This window comes from Sceloporus undulatus, chromosome 2 (assembly GCF_019175285.1).
Source record: "Sceloporus undulatus isolate JIND9_A2432 ecotype Alabama chromosome 2, SceUnd_v1.1, whole genome shotgun sequence".
Lineage (NCBI taxonomy): Eukaryota > Metazoa > Chordata > Lepidosauria > Squamata > Phrynosomatidae > Sceloporus > Sceloporus undulatus.
The window spans coordinates 173,242,982-173,262,363 of NC_056523.1; the positions used below are offsets into that span (position 1 = coordinate 173,242,982).

A 19,382-nucleotide genomic window follows, 5' to 3' on the forward strand; every position below is an offset into this window, starting at 1 on the left:
CTTATATTCCCCTTTATACCAGGTGCATCAGGCCCAATGACATCCAGAAGCCTGCTGTTTTCACATATGCATTGGTTCAGGCACAGATACGCTACCTTGGACTGTTGGAGAACGTGCGTGTTCGTCGGGCTGGGTATGCCTACCGGCAGGCCTATGAACCATGTCTGGAGCGCTACAGGATGCTGTGCAAGGAGACCTGGCCACAGTGGAAAGGAGGTGCAAGGTTAGTGTAGAGTGGAAATCATTCCTTGAGGGCTCAAGAGGTTTATTTAATGAAGCAGTGCCAATTGGACTCTTTCCTGATAGCCCAGGGTCCATCCTAAACAGGCAATTAAACCATTCTTATAATGAATTTTTACAAAATATGGAGTGACAGCAATGGCTGGCATACCCTCCAACATTTCACAAATGAAAACTAGGATGCTTGTAGCCAGGCAACATCAGAGTGTGGTCAAGATAGCAAAGTTATTAACAAGGAAAAACACACCAACTAGGAGTTTATTGGGAAGGGCAATATCCTTCCTCTCCTCTCTCCTCACTGAGTTAATTCAGTGCAAAGTTCTTTTTCACTTTGAACTCACTTTACAGCAGGGAGGAGGAGAGAGAAAATGGGACATTTTAAAAGCAGCTGAAAAATGTGGGACAGCAAAAACAGAACTATCTCTGCCAAATCAGGACAGTTGGAAAGTATGTAATGGATCACCAAAAGGCTATGATAGTCATATAAATGTATGAGCAAGCACTATTTACAAACTCTGCATGTTGCACTGTAATATCACAGTGGAGTTTTAGCTGGTATCCTTATCAGCAGAAAACATCAAATGTTTAAGGACATGCCTCAGGATGTCTTGTATGAGTTGGACTTAATTTGAACTCTTTAAAAGCATATGATATTTTCTTTTTCAAGGCAGACATTTTTTTCAGCATGACTCTACCTTACCTAGGCCTTATGGTCATTTTCTGACCTTTCCTCTGCATAGGACAGAATAAGTTTGATACCCTGGGGGTGATGAACTCAGAAACTGGGAAGGAGCAGCCAGGAAGGGTGTGAGCATGTGAGGGGGGAAGAGGAGCACACACGCACCCATCCCACCTTCCCCCACTTCTTGAGCAAATCAAACCTGAACTCTCCCTAGAAGCCAAGATAACTAAACTCAGACAGTCATACTTTGGCCATAACAGTGTCCTTAGAAAATACAATAATACCTAGCAATGTAGAAGGCAGTAGGAAAAGAGGAGGAACACATTACAGGTAGATTGACTTAGTAAAGGAAAGCATGGCTCTGAGTCTGCAAGGCTAAGGCTGTTGAGGACAGGGTGACTTTGGAGGTCTCTCATTCATGGAGTCACCATAAGTCTAAGTCAATGGCAGTTAACAACATTATATATTATATATATTAAATGAGTTATTTTAAAACAAGCACTTTATTTAATTTTATTATACCCTTCCTTTCTCCCATTTGGGACCCAAGGCATCCTTCCACAGTGTATATAGTTTCTCCTATTCACATTCTGAATAGGTTCACATTCTGAATACCCATACAGTTGAAAAGCCAACTGTGAGGCCCATTTTGTGGTGGAGAACCACAGTGTTGGCTTACTTTCAGCACACAGATGAGCCCCAATCCAGTTGCCCTCCAAAACAATTAAGAGTAAGCCCAGCACTGACTGCACTGGTAATAATGAGAATAGATGATTTCTTATCGTTTTTTCATCATTCTCTTCCTGGTGCAGGGATGGTGTTCACACCCTTTTGAGCAGTTTGGCCATCAACCCCAAGGAGCTGGCATATGGACACAAAAAGATCTTCATCCGAACACCAAGCACAGTAAGCTGATGGTGTGGGCTGGTGGGGATGAGGATCCAAGACAAAAGTGCCAAGAGTGCCTTGGCTACCAGTAACCAAGAGTGCTTTGGCTACCAGCTCTCCAAGAATGAAGAAGAGAAAATATATTGGTTTCAGAATTGTGCCCATCTGGTTGTAAGTAGTAATTGGAATGAGGCAGAAGTTACTCCTATAAAACATTCAGACTGTGCCTATATTTATGTCTTCCACCCTCCACCCTTTTTTGCAATAAGAAGTATTATAATCTTTCCATGTAGTCTTAACAGTAAATAATGATAATTTTATGTGTGCCCAAATTATATTTTGTAAGTATTACATCATCTGCAAGTATTACCGGTAACTATTTTAAACAAATGATTTTGGTACTACCAGAAATTCCTTTCTTTATCCAACAGACCTTTATCCCAGCAATCTTTTTAAAATCAGGAGGTGAATAGGAAATAAATTCTGGTCATTTCTCATTGTTAAAAAGGGAATTTTACTGGACCTAAAATGCCCCAAGGGGGGCAAAATCTTGGTGAAAATGCCCTCCATGTTTTCTATAGGTCATTTGAGATCAAAAAATTGTGTGTGTGTGTGTGTGTTCATGAGAGGGTGCAGTGTGGGGTACTGTCCTCTCCTAGTGGGGCTTATGCCACTCACTAGCATCTCACAGTTGCCCAACCAGAATTGTGTTACAGAAAGGAGGTACTAGCAACAATTTGAAAATGATGGAATAGGTCTTGACCACAGTAACAAGAACCTGGGCCATGAATAGAAGCTAATAAAAAGGAGTGAATATTAGCACAGACTATATTGGCTGTGGACAGGGAAGGAACAAAATTTATCCATTTCAGGGGCATATTTTTAGAATTTGTGTACACATTTGTGCTTGTTCTTCTTTGTAGTTTCTGTGACTCCTACACTAAGATGTTCTGTGCCTGCATAGAGCATCTTTGAAACCTTCTAGTACAGATATACAAGCTTCCTTCCAGCCTGCCCATTACTTTTGCCAAAAGACTGGCCTATTTCCATCATGCCAGGTGGGTGTTAGACATTGTAAAGAAGGTGTCCATCATCCAATTTGAAGAATACCCTCCAGCAGGGGTAATCCGCAATACTCCCCCTTCAGACTTTCTCCTCAAAGAAGTTAGATCTTTGCTGGACAAAGGTGCATCAAACCTGTCCCTGCCATGTTGATCCTCAGATGTTTTTCTCCCAATACTTTATTGTCAACAAAAAGAATGGAAGCTTCTATCCTATCTTAGATTACAGAGAATTAAATTACTGTATAATCCACAAAAATTTGACTTTATTGTCTGTCCTTCCTTTGTTGCAAAAAGGAGACAGGTTCACCACTCTCAATCTCAAAATGTGTACTTCCATATTGGCATTTAGCCATCACACCATGATTAATTCTCTTTCACAGTGAGAGGAAACCTTTTCAGACCCTTTGCTCATCTTTAGTTCTGGCCACTTCAGTCTTGGTTCCTGAATGTCTTTGATGCTCTTCAGGATCCACCATTCATTATACTCATGAAGCCAAGATATGTTCAGTGTTCTTTGGAGTGGTGACTTGATCTGGCCAACATTTGAGTAGCTATGCCCTTCCTTCCAAATCAACCTTAAGTAGCTGTCACCTCAGAGACATCCCTAAGAGGTTGGAGCACTCATGCAAACAGATGTGGAACAGAAGTGTAGAAGTGGAGTGGCGAAGCCTCTTTCCTCATCAATGTGCTTGAAATGTTAGCAGTTAAAGAAGCTTTATGAGCATTTGAGTTAATGTTTTACCTAAACAAGAAGGGGAGATTGAAGTTGTAGGCCTGGTTTCAGTTGACAACCCTAATTTGGAACTGGTGTGTTGACAGGAAGATTTATTGAAGATTTCTGACAGGAAGGCAATTCACCTTCCTGGAGAAGAAAACATTTGAGCTGACAAACTAAGCAGGACATCCAATTCATGTTGGTCATTTATTATTATTATTATTATTATTATTATTATTATTATTATTATTATACTTTATTTCTAAAGCGCTGTAATTATACACAACGCTGTACAAAGTTGGTAAACTTAAAGAGTATATAAAATATACAATATAAAAGATTGTCATCCAGATTGTCATCCAGTTTGTGAGTAGATGCTCTACCCTCTTGTGGTTTGACATCTCTTTCATCAATGAGGAACTTTGGTAGTTGACTTCTTCACAACTTCATTGAGTATACAGTGCAACTAATTTTAATCCAGGACTTGAGAGAGGGGTTCTCAGGGCAACATGTTCCTTGCCAAATAGAACAGATCATTGATTTATGCCTTTCCTCTATCTCTGTTAATCACCAGGGTCATGTTGAAACTGCAGGTGGACAGGATGAATGGCATTCTGATCATGCTGTGGTGGCCCAAACAACTTTGGTTCACACTTTTCTTTATCTAGCCTGAAGAATGTACATTAACCTGCCTCTCCATCCCAACTGTCTCACAATCCATGAGGGTCAGGTTCAACATCCAGATGTAGAGACCTTATGCCTAATGGCATGGAGGATCCAAGACTGACTGAGTTACCTGATACTATATGGCTTGTTGTTGGGGCTGTTCATAAGCCTTCCACCAAAAAAATAAATAAAAATAAAAAATAAAAAAAAAAAAATAAAAAAAATTCTTATCTGTACAAGTGGACCAATTTTGTGGCTTTTCTGTCATCCAAAGGACTTCCTCCATCTCAGGTCTGGACTTGACAAATCCTCTAATTCCTTCTTTCTCTCTCAGACTCTGGGCTCTATCATCAATGTTGTTCTCTATTTAATTTCATTGACAACTTGAGGGTTTTCCCTCTTTTTGGTACAATTTTTTTTTTTGAATGGATACAAGAATTAGCAGCCTCCAGTATTGTGACCAACCTTGAACTTGTCTTGTCTCAACTATGCAGGAAACTGTTCATGCTGATGAGCTCTTGTGATATTCACCTGCTCACCTGGAAGACTGTCTTCCTGATAGTGATAACTTCTGCTCAAAGAGCTAGTGGGTTGTGGATACTGCATGTTGATCCACCCTATTTGCATTTTCACAGAGACAAGGTCATTCTCCATCCTTCTATCTCCTTCCTTCCTAAGGTGGTATCGCTATTTCATTTGAACCAAGACATTGTTCTGCCCGCATTCATGCAAAACCCTGCTTTGAGTGGGCTCTACATTCTTTAGATGTTTGAAATGCCCTTGCTTTCTATATCAACTGAATATCAAATTTGAGGAAGAGTATGATACTTTTTGCATGGTAATCAATTTTAAAACTCAGTCAGCTGGTTTTGACACAATATTTTTTGAAATAGGTGATCTCTGCAATCCATCTTGCATACAAACTGATCAGGAAAGAACCATCCACTCAGATTCAAGCACATCCTACTAGAGTGGTAGCTGCCTCATCTGCATTTCCGAATGGCATTCCACTCAATGATGTTTGCAGGGCTCCTGTATGATTGCAGCAATTTACTTTTATTTCACACTATAGGCTGGGTGTCTGCTTCAGGACTGATGCAGTCTTTGGAAAGGCAGCGTCGCTTTCCATTTTGAAGTGAATTACTGAATTTTAATGTAAGCATTTGTTGTTTCATTGTAGTTAATAAAGCTTCTGGCCAATATTAAACTTGGTTTGTCTGGCTTGACACTCCCGTTCCCTGTGTAACTGGGGAGCTGGCCTCCCCAGTGTGTGAGTCACAGAGACCATAAAGAAGGAGGACAGGTTGCATGACTATAGCTGTATTTTTTTCACAAACCTGCCCATCCTCTTCTCCTTATGTGTCCTGCATCTTGGTTTTCAGGATGCTGCTATGCAGCATCCTTGGGAACTAAGGGAAACATGTGGGAACAAAGAGGGATAGAGCTGAGGGTGGCCGGAACTACAGCCCAAAAGCTTGTATATCTATTCTATAAGGTTCTGAAGATGCTCTGCGCAGGTACAGAATACCCTATTGTGTGAGTTCATAGATGACCACTTGATGAACTATAACTACAGGTATGCAACATATCCTTTTCCAAACTGTACACCTTGCTTGCATGCATTCTCCTCATTGACTAAAATATGTTTGTGCTGTGTCTTTCACACAATTGACTTCTGGGTATTTTTCTATCTGCATCTCTCATAGGTCTCGTTTACATTAACTCCAGGAAGCACAGACCAGTAGAAAACCACATAAAAAGTCTGCCAAACCTTATTCTTCTCATGCTCCTAGTGTATGGTTCTAAATAAAAGTAAAAATGGTTCAGCTCATGATGGTTCACCACTAGAATCCTATGTTCTCAGTGGAATAGGTCAAACCCCTGGGATGGAAAACATGAATTTCTCCCAGATCGCACAACCATGCTGTCTTTCTCTGTGAATAACTGAACACTTTTAGTTAATAACAATGTGATGTACTCTGACAGTTTTCACAGGAGAAACTAATTAACACATTTGATTCTCAGTTTCACACACTATTTGTGACCCAAATGCCTGTTAGGGAAACAGGAGTGGTTGCAGAAAATAAACTGATTATGTGGGGTAGGCACTGTAGTTTTGTAGTCCATGATGTTATATATTGTAATCTATCTTTGCTGTGGCAGCTTGAACATAGGAAATCTCCAAGGACTATGGCAATAGGTTTAACCTATTCAGTAGAAATTTTAAGAAATATCAACTATGAAACTGGACCAGAGAGAATTTCCTACCTGCTTGGATTTGACCCCATATTGCTGGCTTTTTAACCTTGCCCTTGCAGCTTTTTGAACTGGAGAGCAAACGACGACAACGAGTGCAGGAGCTGGCTGCTCTCATCCAAGCTACTTTCCGAGCATGGAAATGCCGAAGACACTATCAACAGATGCGCAAAAGCCAAATAGTTATCTCTGCCTGGTTCCGGGGCCACACAGTAAGATGCAGATATAAACCGATGTTTGATTCTTGGTTTTAGACTTGCAGAGCCTCTTTTTATTTATGGATGTTACAGAAATAGTCAGTGTGGGCTCGCTATTGGCTATAGAGTACTTGGGTGGCTTATGCACCCCTTATGATCTGCCCCTTTCATTCTCAAGGTATGCATTTGCTAACCATGAAATTTGGTGGTGGGAGTGATTTGCTTTCCCTTATACTCCATGGTTGCTGTTGGTGGGTTTTTTGTTTGTTTGTTTGCAATTTTGTATGAAAAGTGTACAGGTTGAATCTCCCTTATCTGAAATGCTTGGGACCATACGTGTTTGGGACTTTTGGAATATCTGCATATACATAATGAGATATCTTGGAGATATCTAAAGTCTAAATATGAAATTATACACATTTTGTATACACATAGCCTGAAGGTAATTTTATACACAATATTATAAATAATTTTGCACATGAAACAAAGTTGTGTACACTGAGCCATCATAAAGCAAATGTGCCAGTCTGTCAACCACCTATGTGGACCACCTCAACATTAGGAGGCTCTTCCTGACAGTCAGGGCTGTTCGACAGTGGAACAAACTCCCTCGGAGTGTAGTGGAGTCTCCTTCCTTAGAAGTCTTCAAACAGAGGTTGGATGGCCATCTGTTGGGGATGCTTTGATTGTGATTTCCTGCATGGCAGAATGGGGTTGGACTGGATGGCCCTTGCGGTCTCTTCCAACTCTACGATTCTATGATTCTATAATTTTGGATTTTGGAGTATTTCAGATTTTAGAATTCCAGATAAGGGAGATTCAACCTGTAAATGAAAAGTTAACAAGTGTCTCATCAAGGTACTTGCACTTCACAGTTTCAGAAGGATAGATGTAAGTGGTAGAGAGTTATGATGAGTGAAAACCAGCTTGGGACTGTTTTCTTATAGTTGGCATAAGAAGTCACATAAAGTAGAAAGGAAATGGGGGTGAGCGATAGATGCGGTAAAACAATGGCAGAGGCAAAAGGATTTGAACATCCAAGCAAGTAACCTCTACTGCAGTCTCCTAGCTGTATATTTTCTTGTTCTTGGAAGAGGGAGCCAGTAAAGAGCATAGGACACTGAATCAACTACTGGACCAACCATATTACTTACATGCTGGATTTGGAGAACCCTAGTAAAACCATTAGCAAAATTATTTAACTACTAAAACCATAGACTGTTACTAGAACTTGAAGCTGCTAATCACAATACAGCACCCACTTTACTCCTTTGTCATTCCTGGTGTTTTCCTTATAAGGAAATCCTGGGGGAGAAATATATCAATTTTGACACTGCCTTGCCACTGTGTCCATCTGAATCAAAATTGCTAACAAATCTTCTGGAGTGTTCAGATTGAGATTTGATCTACTTTAACAGAGATCAGGTTCTGACACCTCCTGAATCTGTGCAAATCAATCTGATCTACATTTTTAAAAAATTCTATGCATCCCACTACTATTTGCTGTTCTTCCAAACATACTTTAACTGATCCATTGCTTACTAAACGGTTCTGCTTCTCACGGAACTCTGGAAATTATAGTTCTGGGAGAAAAACTAGTAATTTTTATCAGAGGAAACCTAGCATTCCTGACAAACTGCAATACCCAAAATTCTTCTGGGGAAGCTGTGCCAGTTAAACCAGTATAGAACCAAGGTAAACTGTCCAGATTAACCCTATTAGTGACCTCTTCTGTGAATTTGGAAGGCCTTTATTGACTAGTGGGAGCTTTTTTTAATCTAAGAATCAGGAGAGAGAAGCCAGATCTTGAGACCTGGGAACCCTAGTTATAGGTGCAGGAGGGTTATTCTCTAATAATAATAAATAATAATAATAATAATAAAATTTATTTGTATCCCGCCCCTCTGAGAACAATCGGGGCAGCTAACAAAGTTAAAAATACAGCATATATAAAATCCCTGGTGCCCTCCCCTCCTTAAAAAAGTGTTAAATCCAATGCAGAATTAAAAACAAGCAAAAAACAACGAAAAACATACAACTGCACTACTTGCAAAATCATGCCATTCATCTCACAGCTGTATAATAATAATAATAATAATATTTTATTTGTATACCGCCCTTCTGAAAATCAGGGCGGTGAACAACAGTGAATAACAATACAAATACACAGAACCATATAAAATACAATTAAAAGCAAATAAAAATAATAACGTATCAGCCGGCAAACAAGGCTGGACACGGGGGGGGGGGGGAGAATACTGGTCAGGGTGGCTTGGTTCGAATAATGGGTTTTTAGCCCCTTCCTGAATTGGGCTAGGGAGGGGGCTGGGCGGAGCTCAAAGGGCAGCGCGTTCCAGAGGTTGGGGGCGAGATGGGAGAAAGCCCTCCTAGAGTGTGGAATTATTTCACCTCTGGAACTCTTAACATGCTGGCCCTGAAGATCGAAGTGCGCGGGGCGGATTGTACGGAGAGAGGCGGTCCTCCAGGTACCCTGGGCCCAAGCCATTTAGGGCTTTATAGGTGATTACCAACACCTTGTATCTGCTCCTTAATGCTGATTCAGTGAGGTCCTGCTTGCCTGTGGGGTCTGTCTGTCTGTTAAAGTGAATATTTTGTTTTGCAGCAAAAGAAGAAGTATGGAAAGATGAAAACATCAGCTCTTCTTATCCAGGCCTATGTCAGAGGCTGGAAGGTGAGTTATGTACACCTGGAAACCCTTCAGGCTTACTGCTGGTCAGTACAAACCACATGTGGCTCAAAAGGAAACATGTCTTGAATTGTTGTTGTTTTTTTACAATCAGAGTAAGAGTTGCTAACAGAAGCTAAGATACTAAACAGCCAGAGAAAGATGAATGGATATGTTTACACATTGTTGCTTAGATTTTGACCCCTTATGATTTTAAAACCTTGGAGTACATGTATTTATGCTGCGCAAGAGTGTCAAAGGTTGCAGTTTTTCTGGGCAGAACGATATGTGGCCTGGGTGTCTTCTTTGGTGTCGGTAATGAGTTAGTAAAGGAAATTATTGTCCTTTTGCAACGTTGCTCCCTCTTCTGTGTATTATATGGGGAAGAGACGCTGCATTGACTTCTAATGATCAGAAGTGAAATACAAAAAGGTATAGAGGGCTTAATTTTCTAGGCAGAAAATCCAGTTGAGGGAGACGAGTCACTTCGAATCTCACAGTAAAATCATGTAACTCAGTTGTGCAGTGTGAAGAGTCTTGGGATTGTGACAAAAGTCTAAACCTTATTGTTAGTCCCTAACTAGAATTAACCCATTGAATAAATGGGAAAGTAGTGAATCAACATGTGTATAAATGTACAAAGGGTTGTTGTAGCACCTTTGAAACTAACTGTGGAAAATAAGTTGTAGCATAAACTTTAACAGATGTGGTCCACTTTCTCAGATGTATCTTGCTACAGCTTCGAAAGCTTATGCTATAGCTTCTTTCACACTGTTAGTCTCATAGGTGCTACAAGATCCCTTTTGCATACTGATATTCCAGGCTAACACAGCTATGGAGCTTATCACTCTCCACCACCTCCCCCCTAAAAAAACTTACCCCTTCCTATTAACAGCCGATTATAGGACGCATTCAAGTATTATCGCAGGGAAAATGCTGCCAATTCCGCCACCCAACTGCATCCCACCTAAAACCCGGCTAGAAGCTGTGCTCAGCTGGCCAATTTGTAAAGTCGGGAGCTTCCCGGCTTTGCAAATTGGCCAGCTGAGTGCCAGTCGTAGCTGGATTTTAAGCGGGATGCAATCGGGCGGCAGAATCGGCAGCATTTTCCCTGCGATAATACCCAACTGCATCCTGTAATTGGCTGTAAATCAGAAGGGGTAAGTTGGGGGTTTTTGGTGAGCGATAAGCTCCTAAGTTTCTGAATTCTACCAACATATGTCTAAGTTCCAGTGAATCAGTGGGTTTCCTTTAATAGTCAGATTTATACCGAGGCCCCTGCACTTGTGATACTGTGCAGGTGTGACTCCCAACAGTGATACTACTGTGTTGGTGCAACACAGAATGGAATGTGTGGGAGGAGTCAGGTTTATTTGACATCTTAAATTCTCAGACTTTAGATTCATCCCCCAACAAACATTGAATTACATTGTTAAGAGAATTGCTGGAAGTTAAGGCACTCCAGTTGAAATTAATGGGGAAACAGAAACCACTCCCCTCCTGCCTTCTCATCTGTGATGACAAAGCACATGATTCTGGTTACACTTACAGATCTTAGTGTGAGGGACAATGGGCACATACCTGGCCTCCTCTTTTAAAGAGATCTCGATGGGAATTGTCTCTTTCTCTCCCCCCCCTTCCCGGCATCTATTCTCTGATTATTTCTATGTGCACACACCTCTGGATGAATTCTGATGAATATGTAGTAAGAATTGCATCCCAAGACATTAATCCATGCTTCTCTTGGTGAATGCAGCTCACTACATAAATGGGGGGGGGGGGGGAGCTGTTATCTCTGCATCCTGACATGGCATGGCTGCAAACCACATGAAAAACATGTGGTGTGTCAACCAATTAAAGACTGTTTAGTTAGCTAATTGTCAGCCTTTAAGCAGATAGCTAAATTATATTTAAATACTATTATTAGATAATATTTATTATGCTATCTATTAAATACTATTATTAGATATTATTATCTATGTATTTTTGTCTTTTTGAGATACCAAGGAATGTGGAAGCTAATATAGTTTAATAAACAAAAGCTGCCACTTACTGTTGGTAGTAAATGCCAACCCTAATACTTCTTCTTTTTTTGCCAAAATGGCAGCAAAGCTATTATAAAGCTGTGCCTTTCTCAGCCTTATAGGAAGAGAAAAATTGGTCTTGCTGATTAAAATTGTCCCTCCTAGTTAATCAACTTAACCTTCAGTTGATTGATTTTCTGCTTCAAAACATTTCACTCTAGCTGGGAAGGGGAATGCACACTTCTGTGCAAGCTGTGAATTTCCCCACTGTGGTTGGTTGTACTCTGCTTGTCTTTTTTCTGGGCTCCTGCAGGGTTCTTATCCACCCCCTCCCTTCTTCCACAGTCTCGTAGGCTTCTACGGGAGCTGAAGAGACAGAAACTCCAGATTCAGTCTGCCACCATCATTTCTGCTTACTGGAAAGGTTATCAGGTAACAAATACACATCAACAACAAATGTATCTGGTAGACCAGTAGCCATATGTACCACTGGTGTTCTGCTCATTTGTCTACCACCTGTAGCTATAATATCCATCTCCAAGTTGCGATACTTGCTATTTTATCATTCCACCAGGATTTGAGCCCATAAAATAGATATTTATCTTTTCTGCTTTTCTCAGAGTTTGAAATGTAATTTTTAAAAAGTAAAGGGGTATTTTAAAAAAGGGTACACTGTTACTAATTACTATTTTAATACTAACACATTCCTGACATTTTACTTTTTAACTTTACAAAATCATTTTGAAATGACAAGGTCTTCAATCTTTCAAAATGATTGTGTGTGTGTGTGTGTGTGTGTGCGTGTGTATTGATGTAACAAGTCAGTGTTACTTGTTATACAGTGTTCCCTCCACATTCACTGGGGTTAGGGATGAAGGACCCCCATGAATGTGAAAAAACTGCAAATAAAAAAAAATCATTCTTTTTACCTATAGGAATGTCCAGGTATTCCAGTGTAACTCTGTGGTCAACATCTGCCATAGATTAATCATAGAATCATGCTGGAGGACCTACAAATGCCCAGAGAAGTGTGTTCTCTAGGAACTTCTTTGTTTTTCAGCACAGCTCTGTGGCAGAGTTGCACTGGAGGACCTAGAGATTCCTAGAGAGGACCACAAAGTCAAAGTCACAAATGTGGAGGGCCAATTGTAGTACTGTACTTTAAAAAGCAATTGCACTGATAATGTCATCACAAAAGAACTGCTGTGTTACAGACAGCATAATTTCCTGTAAGACATTACTTCCAATATCAGTTTGCCCCCCCCCCCCATATAGACCATCTTGTTAGGGTTGTATGAGATAATTACACAGAGATGTATTCAGTTGATTGACTGGCATAAATGTATATCTGAGAAGGAAATTATTAAGACATTTTTTAGCTTCCATACCCACACACACACATCCCATTATTTTGCAAGTGGTACCTCATTATTCTGGAATCTATTGGTGGACTAGCCAATAGGCAGAATCATCCTGGATGTGTCTTCTGCCTCTTCTGGCATATCTCCCTCTATCTCAGCTTCCAAATCAACTCACTTCCAACAGGAATGTAGCTAGAATTTTAGGAAGGGGGGGGGGGGTCCAGATTAAGTGCCACCATTATAATAGGGCTTGGGTGCGGTGGCGCAGCAGCACACACCATTCATTTTTATAATGGAAGGGAGGGTCCGGACCCCAAGAAACCCCCCCTTGGCTACGTCCCTGCCTCCAAACATCTTTCTGATAAGAAAAGACACAGGGTGTGTCAGCAATACTAATGAACTGATAATGTTTCAATATCAATTCAACTGCCATGTGAGGAACCCCAAATATTCCATAACTTGTGTATCAGTAGTTTGAGAGTGCTATTTACATTGAAGCTGTACCCCCGCCCCTCTGCTGCTTACGCTACAATTCCCATAGTGCCCAGTGGAGTGGGAATTAATACGACCAGTTGTGAACTGCCCCCAAAGAGAAAATGCATCACCAGAAAAGAGGACAAAAGACACATGGAAATGAGGTTGTATGTGCATATGCTAATTTTTGTTTGTGTTGTGTGTCTTCATCATTTCTGGCTTATGGTAACCCTGTCATAGAATTTTCTCAGGAAGACTATTTTCAGTGGATTCTTGCCACTGCCTTCTTCTGAGGCTTCCAATGTGTGACATACCCAAAGTCATCTGGTGGGTTTCCATAACTGAGTGGAGATTCAAATCCTGATTTCTCAAAATCCTATTCCAGTACTCAAACCACTACATTACTCTGTCTTACACTGCTAATTTTTACATATGTGTATATAAAAGTCTGTTTGTTGTTGTTAGCTGTTTTCAAGTTGATCCTGACTCATGATGACCCTATAACAATAGCAGCCACATTTCTATAACACTTCATATTGAACCAAGCAATCTCTAAGCAGTTTACAATGTGTAAGCTAATTGTCCACAACAAGTTGGGTACTCATTCTCAGAAGGATGCCAGGCTGAGTTGACGCTGGGGCCCCTGGCTGGAATCAAACTCACAACTAATGATGTAATGATTACTTGTCATAGTTTTGCTAAACACACAAACTGTGGATTTCTCGGCCCCTTTAATTGCTTTCTATAGGAGATGAGAAATGTGCCACTTGATTGCCCAGGTGTGAGAATTTACAGATGGTTCACTTGCAAATAAAGTAAAGGGATGGGAAATTCCTTTTGAAGCCCATTCATTTGCTTTATGGCATCATTGCAATAAAACCATAAAGATGCAAGAGGGTGTGGATTTTTACACACTAGTGAAGGTAAAGCTGCCTTGCCAATGAGGTGTTGAGATTGTTTGTTGTTATTCTTTTTTTTTAGCAATGACTGGATTCAAATTTCCCAAGCTAAAACAAACTGCCACACAGGGGAGAGGGAGGGGGAGGTAGCTTGGTGTAGTTTCTGAGGAAGATAGAGTCAAAACAAACTTGGATCAGTTTTGTTAACAAGTCCTATAGCTAGAAGGGGAACTGTGGGAGCTTTACTCCAAAATTTTTCCAAGCTCTAATTTTCTTCCTCTACCTTGCTCTCTTCAGTACAGTAAGGGAAATCACCTTTCAGGATTCCTCACCTAAGAAAACCCTAGGAAATTCACAGGCCCCAGCATTTCTCAGCATTGGCTACACCAGTTAGGGGCTGCTGGAACAATAGCTGGAGACTCCATAACTCAATTCAGTGCAGTGTATATGCTGAAGACAGCAGGGTAGAAAAAGAAAATTATTGCTTAGAAAAGCAACAAGAACAACAATAGCAACAATGACAATCAGCCTGCTTAGGAATAGTGAGGAGGGGACTGAGCGGGAGGAAGAGACTGTGACAACATGTGAGTGCAAATACTGCAACTGCCCTGGCAATGATGTTTCACACCTATGGTGTGAAAAGGGAACCGGTAGTTTCATGTTGGGGACACAGCAACTATGGGTTGGAGACATAGTCATGCGATATAGGTATCGCCAAAGCCACTTTTTTCCAGCTCTAATCATGATTTAAAATCTGCATGTGATAAAGTCTCAGGCTAGGAACGGTTAGTTGTAGATTTACTCTCTCCTCTCTCCCTGTTTAAAAAAAAAATCTCAGAAGGTACAAGGTGGGCACAGGACTCTCTCCCTGTCGATTTGGATAGGACAGCCAATCAGATCAGACAATACTGGGCAAAACTGACCAATGGTTTGGCTTCAGAGATGGCAGCTTCCTTTGTCTGTATGTCACATAAGTTATGATATGCTGCTAAACAGGGTTTTCATCCCCTCACAGACACGTAAGGAGTACAAGAAATATTTCCGTTCTGGGGCATCTCAGTGCATCACCAGTTTTATCTACCGGAGCCTGGCAAGTACATTCTTCTTTGTATAGGAAAACAGATATAAAGAGGTAAAATAAATATAGTGAGAAGAATAAAAGTGCTTTGCTACTTATGGACTTTCCATAGACATGTCATTGGTCATTGCAGAAAAAGAGTGGCTGCCTAGTTAGGACTCTTCTGGTCTGGTTTAATAAAGCTCTTCTCCTTTCCTTAACCCTTGGAATGAAGATGCCAAATGTGATAAATATAACATTTTGCCCTTCTAAGTGGACACTGGTCATCACCCACTTGGCTCAGGGTGGGGTGGTCAAAAAATGTAAATATTAAACTATTGTTATGAATGTCGATATGTTCAGGTAATAGGTGTATTAGCTTTCTATATATAAAGAACTAATCTCAGTTTTTGCTCAGGGGAAGAGCCATAGATCAAGGACAGAGCATATGAAAGATCCCACCTCCAGTTTTTGGCATCACCTAACAAAGCCAGAAGGGCCTCCCATCTAAAAATCTGGAGAGTTGCTGCCACTCAGTGCGTACACCGGCTTTTTCTAAACTACAGTTGGCCCTCAGTATCTGTGGACTTCCCATCCATGGATTTGAATATTTCCAGACGGCAAGCCCACGTTGTCTCCAGTGGTGATGTGTGCATGCAGCTGTGCCAACATTAGGGACAACGTGTATGCTATGATTTGAAAATATGTTAGTGAACAATGCTAAAAACAACAACAACACACCCTACCTGGTACCGCATTTGAAAGGCAGCTATATAAATCTTCCCCCATGTATGCCTCTGCAGTCAAATAAGTAGGGGAATGGGAGCACTTGCCACTACAGAGCACTCTTAACAAGCAATGACTTTTGAGATTAGGAAAAGGTTATTCAACTAGCCTCAGGTTACAGAGTGCTGTGGAAGGTAAAGAGAAATTGTAATCAGACTTACTGGGCTACCCTCACAAAACAGGCCCCTGCAAGCAGGGATGGGATGAGTTTCTGAGTCCTGAAAATCTGAACTGTTTCCCTCTCTTAAAAGCCTAAATTCAGGTTGGGTTCAGGCCCTTTTGAACAGTAATGGATGAAAATTTTAGTTCAGTTAATTTTTTAAAAAAATCAGAATTTATTAAAATATTAATATAGAGAAAAGTGAAACTTGATAGATCTGCACATTTCTACTATAGGTGAATGAGAAGTCCATTTCAGTATGCCTTTGATTAGAATTTCCCCAAAAACAATATGTCAGAGAGTGAAATGACAGATATTCCCAGCCCTAGTTTTCAGAATAACTTGATTCAAAGTGAAGCATATACCCTTCTTCCACCATCCTGTTACCTTTTACCCCTCTTCCCTATCTCCAAGCCATTAAAAAAAAAGCCCTTAGAAGTAGCAGACACAAAATACTCATTTGCAGCCAGGTTTTGTGCAAAGGGGTGCATAGTGAGGAGATCTACCTGGCTACAAATGAGTATTTTGTGTAGTTGGAGATCATGAAGCTGGTAGTCAAACTTTGCCATCTTCAGCCATACTAATGGAGCTTGCTGTTTCTCATCAAATATTTGAAAACCCGTTTGAGAGATTTTTAAAGAGAACATTCAAATAGTCTAATTAATGAAGTGGGGGAACTGAATGTTGTTACTTCTGGCCATAATTGCTGCCACTTTCTGAATTTTCCCCAAACAAGTCCTAAAAAGACACTGAGCTGAGTAATTAAAATTGGAATGGCCAACTTTTGTGTGCTTGTGAGCCACTATTATTTTTCAGACTCTGATCTTCAGAACACGGGGAGGGGGGCAATTACCAAAAGGAGTTGGGAGAAGAGAACATAGATTTGCATCCTAATTATGTATGCTAATGCAGATCTGTACAATACAAATGCAACTTTGGAAATTATAACCTAAACAAAAAGATAATAGCTATACAACTCATCATAGAGGAGAAGACTATGCCCAGGTGACCTGTGTGCCTGCTCAGTTTGGTGTCCAAATGGTAAGTGTTGATGATGGGTATCATCAAGACTCCTATTTGTTTGGAGTCTTGGACTGGCCAGCTTTTCAAGCAGAGGATAATAATAATAAATTTTTTATTTATATCCCGCCCTTCCCAAGATCAGGGCGGCTTACAGCATGGTTAAAAACAATGGTGCCATAAACAATATAAAAAATACAATTATACAGGCTAACCATACATCAATAAAAACAATAAAACTAATAAAATTAAAAGCCCCTTAGCCCAACCTCTTGGCCACGGAAGAGGAGGGAGGCCCACAGGATTTTTAGTCGGGGAATGCCTGTTGGAACAGGAAGGTTTTTAAGTCCTTCCTGAATTGGGCCAGGGTGGTAGTCGAGCGGAGCTCGGTGGGCAGCGTATTCCAAAGGGCTGGGGCAGCCGTGGAGAATGTCCTCCGTGTGGTGGAGGATAACCTAGCCTCAGGCACCTTCAGTAATTGCTGCCCAGACGTTCTGAGGGTGCGAGGCGGAATGTATGGGGAGAGGCGGTCCTTCAGGTATCCTGGGCCCAAGCCATTTAGGGCTTTATAGGTAATCACCAACACCTTATATTGAGCCCGGAAGCGAACGGGCAGCCAATGGAGATCTTTCAAAACCGGTGTTATATGGCTGGTCCTGGAAACGCCAGTGACCAGCCGGGCTGCCATATTCTGCACCATTTGCAGCTTCTGAATTTGGTATAAGGGTTGCCCCATGTAGAGTACATTGCAGAAGTCCAGTCTCGAAGTTACCAGAGCATGTACAACAGTTTCTAGGTCCCTCTGGGCCAGGTATGGGCGCAGCTGGCGAATAAGCCGAAGCTGATGACAGGTGCTCTTGACCGTCGCATTCACCTGAGCAGTCAGATGGAGCGACAAATCAAGAAGCACCCCCAGACTGCGCACGGAGTCCTTCACAGGGAGCGTGACCCCGTTCAGGACAGGTGGAACCACCACCATTCCTGGACCAGGAGAACCTATCACTAGTACCTCCGTTTTCTCTGGATTCAGCTTGAGTCGGTTTTCCCTCATCCAGCCCATTATTGACTCTAGACAGGCCACGAGAGGAGAGACGCCATCCCCAGTCACTGCATCAGTCGGAGACATAGAGAAAATAATTTGGGTGTCATCAGCGTACTGATAACCCCGCGCCCCATGTCTCCGGATGATCTCTCCCAGCGGTTTCATGTAAATGTTAAATAGCATGGGAGACAGAATGGCTCCTTGAGGGACCCCAGTTTTAAGGGCCCGCTCGTCGGAGCACACGTCTCCCAGCTGCACCATCTGGGACCTCCCGGAGAGGTAGGACCGGAATCACTGGAGCGCAGTGCCCCCGATTCCCACCTCTGCCAGGCGTCCCAGAAGGATACCATGGTCTATGGTATCGAAAGCCGCTGAGATGTCCAAGAGCACCAACAGGGACACGCTTCCCCTGTCGATGCCCATACGGAGATCATCGACCAAGGCGACCATGGCCGTCTCAACCCCGTAACCCGCCCGGAAGCCAGTTTGAAATGGGTCCAGATAATCCGTTTCATCCAAGACCGCCTGAAGCTGGATTGCAACCGCCCTCTCGATCACCTTACCCAAAAATGGTAGCAGCGAAACAGGCCGATAATTATTATGTACCAGGGGGTCGAGGGAGGGCTTTTTTAAGATAGGTTTTACAATGGCCAATTTCAATTGAGATGGAAATAGCCCATCCCTCAGAGATGTATTAACTATCCGGCGTAACAATAATGTTGCCGCTGGTCCCCCCTGGTCCGCTAACCATGAGGGACAGGGATCAAGAGAGCAGGTTGTCTTCCGAACACTTCCGAGGATCTTGTCCACATCCTCGGTACTCACCGACTCAAACTGATCCAGTTTAACAAAGTCCACGGAGGCTCTGGACACTTCTACCCTAGGTTCTGCTAAAATGTCGGCGTTCAGACCTTCGCTTATGCGAGAGGTTTTATCCGCAAAAAAGTAGTTAAACAGGTCACAGCAGGCCTTAGAAGGTTCAAGGATCTGGTTCAGGGCAGGAGGGAGCTGAGTTAGCTCCCTAACCACCCTGAACAACTCTGCCGGATGCGACTCTGCGGACGCAATACGAGCACCATAGAACGAGTTCTTTGTTGCTCGTATTGCCTCTCCGTAGTCCTTCAACAGTTGGTCTAGGAGAGCCTTGTCGTCTAAGCAAAGGTGT

The 19,382-nt window shown here is 41.8% G+C and overlaps 1 protein-coding gene across 1 annotated transcript in view; it reads left to right on the plus strand.

Annotated features, from left to right (window-relative positions):
* Nucleotides 1-19,382, plus strand: part of LOC121922209 (unconventional myosin-Ia-like) — a 115,715-nt gene that overhangs the window by 84,830 nt on the left and 11,503 nt on the right. The window contains exons 19-24 of the mRNA XM_042451321.1: nt 23-223; nt 1,735-1,828; nt 6,574-6,723; nt 9,332-9,400; nt 11,764-11,850; nt 15,168-15,242. Coding sequence (XP_042307255.1) covers nt 23-223; nt 1,735-1,828; nt 6,574-6,723; nt 9,332-9,400; nt 11,764-11,850; nt 15,168-15,242 — 676 coding nt within the window. The remainder of the gene's footprint in view (nt 1-22; nt 224-1,734; nt 1,829-6,573; nt 6,724-9,331; nt 9,401-11,763; nt 11,851-15,167; nt 15,243-19,382) is intronic.